We start from the raw sequence: 8,328 nt of genomic DNA on the forward strand, positions 1-8,328 counted from the left end.
AGAGAGAGAGAGAGAGAGAGAGAGAGAGAGAGAGAGAGAGAGAGAGAGAGACAGACAGACAGACAGACAGACAGACAGACAGAGAAAGAAAGAGAGAGTATGATTTTCTATGTGTGTGCCTGTGTCTGGTTTTTAAAACATTATTTTGCTTGTGTATGTGTACGGCAGACAGACATATACAGACAGAAAAATACAAGCTTTGAATATCTTGACACCGAATTCAAGTAATCATACAATTTTGAGAAAGTCGTTAGAACTTTGATTCTGACTTATGGTCTTGGTAACTCAAAAAGGCATCAAAATGTCAGATAGAATTTAATAATTCTAAAGTAGCGGCTGGTTACAATGTCGTCGTATCCGCCGATGAGTCTCTCAGTTATTCATGGATAGAACTCACTCTGATGATGTGATGTTTTTCTGGAATGTTCGGCAAGATGGTTGTGTGCCACCAGTACGTTGTCTCCTTGGCAGGGACCAGGATCTGAGGAGAAAATCATTCGTTTGAGAATGTTAGTTTGAGTAAAGAAAGCACGACATCGGTTTGGGTGTTTATTTACTAACTTACGTACTCTCTCCCCTAACCGTCAGGTACATAAGGCTGGGAGCTAGGAGTGGGAGCAGTCGACACCACGCTTGCTAGTCCCGAGCCACTTTCTCCAATCTGGGCAGATCCAGGCCCTGGGTGTTTGCCTCATCCCTAATTGTGCTTGTATAGCTTCCAGTTGGTCTACCTCTTTTTTCCCAGGTGGTTTCCAATACCATGTCTGATAGGGCACTCGGTCTTTGGAATTCTTTGAACAGTTTCGTTTATCAAGTGTTGTTTAGTTTTAGTAGAGGGTTTTACGGCACTCGCAACTGCATAAGGTCATATGAGCGCCAGAAGATTAGAAATGTTACAAGAGAGTAACAGACATAAACAAGAAGAAGGGGAGGTAAGGACGGTAGATGTTTAATAGGAAAGAAGAAGCAAACCACACCAAAGCACCCGCAAACCACCCGCTATCATGTATTGGGTTAGTGAATAGTTAGAGAAGAAAATATGATGATGATGATGGTGATGATAATGGTTACCATAATTAATATTATTTTTATCATTTTTCATTGTCCTCACTATCATTTTCGAAACAAACAGCCTGAAAATTATATATATGTAGATGAAACACGTTTAGTTGTTATTAATAAGAACAATAATCTACTCCGCAAGAGAAACAGCCTGACTTGAGGGGCGCGGATTTCGAAAGTCCAAGTATCCGCTGGGAGTATCTGAGGAGGTACTTCTGGTTTGAGCAGCTGAACTCTCTGTAAACCGCTTGGGAATTCAGTAATTCGCTTCCCGAGAGGACTTTCGCCTTCTTCCCATCCAGGAGGAGCCTCTATATACAGAATGTGGGTCGTGCCTCTCTGTGGACGAGAAGGAAAGCAAATGAAATATGTTAATTAATCGGTAATCGCATGGGCAGAGCTCCCTTTTCAACATTTATTTGTAGTTGGGTTTTTTTCTCAGAGGGGGGTCTCCCACTTTGAGGTCAATCGCTGATAGGACAGTGCCAGGTAGGCGAAGGACCTTAAAAACTTTCCGAACAACGAACGTTCAATAACGGCACATTGGAGATTTGAACCAGGAACATGGGCACCAGGACGGAGCATGGCACCAACGAAGGGAAGAGCGAGCCTATAAGAAAATTATTAGAGAAGATCATACTATGGTGGTGGGTAGTGGTAGAAATGAAGAAAGCTCTCAATTGGGATACAGGTGAGTACTATAATTTAAGTGAAAGAGAAGAACCATAGGCTATATTTAGTGGTAATAAAAGCAAGACAGGCATAAAAAACGGACACGGACACATACACATGAATAAGATGAGAACTAACACACACACACACACAAACACACACACACACACACACACACACATACATACACACAAGCATACATACACCTCCATACACACCTCCATTCGCACACATACATATAAACACACACATTCTCGTACATACACACACACAAACTCACACACACAAACTCACACACACACACACACACACACACACACACACACACACACACACACACACACACACACACACACACACATCTCTACTCACACAAATGTGTATGTATGGTTCTTTTCGTCTTTGCATATGGTCAATTTAGCTTAATTAAGATAGTCTCAAGGTTGTGTTTATGCAGCTTTTTTCATTGCTAATTCTTCCTATGTTTGAAGCGCAACTTCTGTCGCAGTGCTTGCATGTCAGTGAGGTGGACTGAACCTCTTTTTTCCGCTGTTTTCCTTTCACACACAGATAATATCCATACACAAACATAAACTCACAGCGCGCGCACTCCCACCCATTCTACACACACCAACACCAACACCCACACCCACACCCACACACACACACACACACATAAATAGAGGAGAAGAGAGTGCGCGATGACCCAGATATTCACTGAGGTGCGAGTCGCATTCTATTTTTATTCAAATCTAAAGAAAGCAAAACATAGCTTCAGTTTACTTTTTGTCAACCCAGCCAAATCTGTCAGGGATCAAGCTACCTTATTAAGAAACTGTGCCACCGCCTGCTTATTTTGAACTGGCTAAAATTTCAGTTGTCTGAATGTGGCGCTGCTCCCAGACAATTCAAAAACACTTTTCCTTATGAAATCTATACATACGAACAGCACATTACCTTTTATGGTGCCTCGATTCATGGATATCAAGTCAATGTACTGGGAGTTAGTGAAGGCGCTTACGTGACAGGAGAAGATAGGGCTGAGCTATCCTATGGGATTTTGTACAAGTTGGTGTGGCTAAATTTGTACGAGTTGACAGACTGTTACTGATATTTTATCAGCACCCCCCCCCCTTTTCCCCATGTCCTGCTCCCACTCCTACTTATTTCAAGGTAGTCAAGCCCTGGAGCTTAGTTAGTAACAAACTGGGCTGTGGTTAACTAAACACAAAGTGTTGTGTTCTTGAACTTGCATTGTTTGGGAAATGAATTTTCGTGCCTCTCCACCTGATTGCCTCGGTTGTATCGGAAATGGATGGAGGTGCCGCCTCTTGAATAACCCAGAGTAGTTTAAAAAGACATTGAAACCGTAAGATACCATATCCACCCACCCAACTCTATCCCCTCATTTGTTTCCCCTTTTGAGGTAATCAAGCGCGCAAACTTTTGTGGTTATGTTCTATCCAAAATATCCCAGTCCTATCCAAAATATCCTCACTGCATGAAGCTGAAGCCAAATTTGTAGCATATAACCGGCTCTCATGCCGTGTACAACCAGACATCGTTCGTTGCAGGAGAACATTCTCAAAGGACAAGCAAAAATGTTTAATAATGAATACTCAAATATGATCAGTAGTATTTTATAGCACTGATTCCCGCTAAAAGCACAGTGCACTTTACAATCTATAGTATCACTCCAGCAGACCTGATATCATTCCAAAACAATATCACCTTCCTGGCAAGATCGCATTTTACAGGCTCTTAAACACCAATATAATACTGACAAGATCATTCGCTGTCTATGGCCGGGTACCTATATACACCTGGATGAAGTTAGGAATATTAATGTAAAGAGCCTTTCCCAAAGACACAGCGCTTGGCAGAGTTGATCTTCGAACTAACAAACCTGCAACTTTATGAATACGAGTCCAGTGGCCTTACCAATATGCTGTCGAAATGGGTGGTTGGTGGGTGCTCTGGTGTGGTTAGCTCGTCCTTCTTTCCCATCAAAATAAAAATTAATATCATTCTTATCTCTCCTCCTTCTTCTTGTGTTTTACTGTCTTGTAACACTTCTGATCTTTGGCACTTATATGACCTAATTGTGTTGCCAGTGCCGTAAAACGCTTTCTACAAGTAAAACAAAGACTATCAACCCCTCGACACAGCTAGTTTTGTGTAACCTACCAAGACAGGCAAAATGTGGCCTTGAACAGATTCACTGGTGGAGATATCAGATTTTGTTGTCAGCATATGCCAAGCTTCTAGGACATTGGCAGTCACAGAATCTGACTCAGTTTGGTGAAGAACGCAACACGTAAGTTTTACTGCTTATCGTTTCTTGTGTAGTTTCTGTTTCTTTTGTTTGGTAGTGTTTTACAGCGCTTGCAACTGCATAAGGTCATATGTGCGTGCGGGAGTCATTTAGCATTTTCAGTTTGGTAGGATTTAATTTTGAGCTTTACCCGCGTGGAGGCCAAAGCCTACTCATCCCTACTCTTATCTTTAACGTATACAACTTGCACAGAGGACCTCCGAGATTTTTTCACCCATACCCCCCACCCCCTTGCCCAATCCCTCACCCGAGTGTAGTTTCCGTTTTTGTCTGTCTGTTTTGTTCTTCTTCCTGTGGTAAGTGACAGTTATTTTGTACTTCTCTTCACTCTAACTATACTAAAAGTAATGAAAATATAATTGTAACCGTAACCGGAACGGGATGCAGACTGGAGCATAACAAATAATTGTTTTTTGTCTTTTGTAATATTTAAAAAACATCCCCAAACAGATTGTTGAACGTAATTTCAAGAGAAAGTTTACAACATTCGCTAGTTATACCCGACGTGTGAAAATTTGTCTATTTCTTCTGTAATTAGCTTGACCGTTAAGATTTGTATCATTTCGTGCAATGCTCAGGTGGGCTCTATTGTTTTCGTTTAGACTCCGCCTACGTCTGCTGTTTTGGCATAACGAATACAGGGTCGAAAGCCACAAGGAAAATCTTTTACCCTATTGTTTTGGAACTCCGTCCCATAGTAAAATTTGTTGACTTTGACAAACGGAGGACATGTTCTAGCTTAAGTCGTCTGTCTTACCCTTCCCTCCATTGTGCCTATCTATTCAGCTTTTCCTCTGGGTAAAAAAAAAAGAAGAGAAAGAAAAAAGGAATTTCTGTTAATGCGCATCTCTTTACTCGGTCTAAAACAATATAAAGAGCTAGGATTGCTTGTACCGATTGAAGGGTGCTATAATGATCTTTTTTGTTGTTGTTATAGAGGAAATAACGAGAAGTCTAGAGGCTACGGTGTTTGCTTCTCATTCAATAGGTTCCGGGTTCTAATCCATGCAACGACGGACAATTTTCTCCTCTAAAAATGTTCTCCTTTCACCTCCTTTCCTGCTCTCTAACCATGTTCTTCGGTCTGCTTTCGCCTCCACTTTCTGCCCCCCCCCCCCCTTCAATTTGCCCCCTCCTTATTTGAGCTCCTGGCTCTTTCTATAGCTTACTTACTGCTACTCGTGGGCTCCTTCTCACTGCTGTCTTTCATCCACACGCCAGACATTATGGTAGGCAAGATCTACACCTTGCCTTCTCGGATAATGGCGAAAAATCTCGGAGGTCCATTGTGCAAGTTACACACGTAAAAGATACCTTTGTGGTTCTTAAATCGATAAGAGTAGGCTTCGACCGCCATCCGAGCAAAATTCAAAATATCCTACCTGCTGAAAAATGTTTAAGGTGTCTCATGCACTCATACGGCCCTATGCTGTTGCGAGCGCTGAAAAACACTTAAACCCTTTAACCCCCCCCCCCCCGAAAATGAAAATAAAATAAAATTATTACATTAACAAACAATAAATAAAGAGCATAAAAAATAACACCAAAAAATACATTTCCGATAGAAAGCCTATTTCAGATACAGGACCCTGGATTAAACAAGTTCTTGTTGGTGGTTGGCGGATGCTCTAGTGTGGCTTTCTCTTTTCCCGACAAATATCTATTGTCATTGCTTCCATTCCTTCTTTTGTCGGTTGGTTACTTTTCAGTAACACTTCTTATCTTCAGTATGTATATGACTATGCGTGTTGCAAGTATCCTTCAATGCCAGATCTGAGGCAGACCTCGGCGATCATGATTCTCTATTTGTGAGGCAACGTGGTGGAATCAGGCTCTCGTCAAAATAATCAAAGTGAAGAAACTGGCATTTTTCCGCAGGTTTGTGTATTTTCATAATTTATTTTTTTTGTCTTCTGCCCATTAAAAACTCATTTCTGTGTCGATTTTTCTTTAAAAAAACGTTGATTAAAAAAAAGAAAAATTTCAGTCACCACGAACTCTTAAGCTAAGGAAATAATTAATCTTTGGCGGCCATTTTCTCTTTAATTTTACCTCTGAAAACAGGTGACCCCCACCTCCTTCATTCGCAAATATCTCGACTTGTATTCAAGACAAACGGATATTTTTTTCCATCCAAATAAAGACGAGTGAACAAGCTTTAAGATGATACAAATAATTCTACAAGCCCCAAAATTGACGAGAGCCTGATTCCACCACGCTGCCTTACATTTATTCCTTTGCTCGGATGCTCTTAAAAAAGCTACGTTTCCCTGATCTTTCCCCGTTACCCGTTTGTTTAGGTTCCCTAAGTAGGTTGCTCTGAGCTTACCCCTGCATCGTTTGCTTTCAACTTTACCAGTGAGAGCGAGATGGTTAAAACCTTTATGTCTATTCAGGTGTCCGAAAAACTGCATTTGACGTTTCCTGATTGTTTTTAACAGTGAGGGTCCCACGTGGGCTTCATCAAGAGCTACCTCATTTGATTTCTTTTCATTTCTCGATATTCTCAGCAGCCTTCTAAAGAAACCACATTTCTGTTGCTTCCATTTTATTTTCACTGTCTTTAGTGATTGTCCAGCATTCACAGTCATACACACGGGTTGCCCATATATAGCATTTGAGAACTTTCATTTTGGTAGTCAATGAGATGTTTCTATTTTTTAGGGTTGGGCTTATTTCATAGAAGCTATCCTTAGCCATTGCAATTTTCGGTTTTATTTCTGTGGAACATTTGGCATCAGATGTTATTATATACCTTAGATATTTAAACTGTTTGACTTGTTTGATCTTTTCGCCTTCGCTAATGAGATTACATGTAGGATTTACTGTTTTTTATATTACAATGCATTCTGTTTTCTTTACATTCAACAATAATCCTTTAAGTTCACTTTCTGTAACAACAGTATCTAGAAGCGATTGAAATTCCTTTTCCGAGTCGGTTATTAAAACTGTGTCATCGGTATATCTGAAGTTATTAAAATTTTTGTCATTCACTTTGAGACCTGGACATTACCCTAAGTTTCTGAGGATTGTTTTACTGTACATGTTAAAGAGGTCTGGTGATATAAAACATCCTTGCCTCACTCATCTTCTAATCTGCTTGTATCACGAAATACTAAATCAGCATTTCCCAGCCAGCTTTCTTGAACAACTAAATTAACTCTTTTCATAACTCATGCTCCAGGATGTTCCGTTGAGTATTGGAATCAGGCTTGGCAGGTGGTTGGAGGGCGCCACTAGAAGGTCCTACATTTATATTTTTTTTCTCTGCTGTTTCTGTCTGTCTGTCTGTCCAGCAGTAATTGACCATTATTGTGTTGATGTGCTTCTGCTTTACTCAAACAAATAAATGAACTCGACCCACCTGCTTCCTACCAGAACCATCGATCTCAACTGACCAAATTAAATACTACGGTATTGATTGCAACTAATTTCTTTTTCATGTATACTAGGCTAAACTTATTTATTGTTCGGACCACCTGAAGATATCGGACTCATTAATGATGTGTGAACTCTATTTTCCTAACCGTGATGTATCTGCTTTTTTCTTCTTGTATACAAGCGTTTGATGAATTGGTTAAGCTTTTTGCCTTTTGACACAGAAGACGCGAGGTCAATTTTCGAATTGGTAAGTTATTTCGTCGAGAATCCCCGGCAGTCCACCTGAATGAATTACAAGTATCCCTATCAGGGCAATTTGACCCTGACATGCCCCCAAAATGATCTAGCATGCAATCATTTGCCATCAGAATGCTGGGTTTTAACCCAGGGTGGTAAAGCTTTATTGACAAGTAGTTCAGTCTTTCTGTGGGATATTGCATTTAACACGCTCTTTCTTGCCGGCAGAGTCGAAGCAGCCAACCTCCTAAATGACCCAAACAGTGTCGATGATGGTATAGGACATTAACTATCGGTTATTTTACACTCTTGCAGCATCAGCTCGGATGAGATCATCATGGGCTTCTACTCTACACTGTTTGCCTCGTTCCTGGCGGTAACCATTCAACAAACTGTCTTCCTCGGGACCGTCGCCGAAGCCAAGGTCGTCCTCTTTTTCTCCGTCCCACACACAGGGGTTGTGAGGACCCACATCAATGTCGCTCGCTCATTGGCTGACCTGGGTCACGAGGTGTGGGTGGCGGTGCCGCACTACATGCTGGACAGGAAGGTCGTCGACGTCACAGGGGTCAAGGTCGTTGAGTAAGGCTGAGAGTTGTTTGCTTAGCTTGTGTGTGGTGTGTGTGTGTGTGTGTGTGTGT

The 8,328-nt window shown here is 41.2% G+C and overlaps 1 protein-coding gene across 1 annotated transcript in view; it reads right to left on the reverse strand.

Annotated features, from left to right (window-relative positions):
* The window catches only part of LOC101848356 (dopamine beta-hydroxylase-like), a 30,035-nt gene that overhangs the window by 9,087 nt on the left and 12,620 nt on the right, over window positions 1-8,328 (reverse strand). The window contains exons 5-6 of the mRNA XM_035969954.1: window positions 1,219-1,401; window positions 398-481 (exon numbers count right to left, since the gene is read on the reverse strand). Of these exons, the coding sequence (XP_035825847.1) occupies window positions 398-481; window positions 1,219-1,401 (267 nt within the window). The remainder of the gene's footprint in view (window positions 1-397; window positions 482-1,218; window positions 1,402-8,328) is intronic.

This window comes from Aplysia californica, unplaced genomic scaffold, assembly GCF_000002075.1.
Source record: "Aplysia californica isolate F4 #8 unplaced genomic scaffold, AplCal3.0 scaffold00201, whole genome shotgun sequence".
Lineage (NCBI taxonomy): Eukaryota > Metazoa > Mollusca > Gastropoda > Aplysiida > Aplysiidae > Aplysia > Aplysia californica.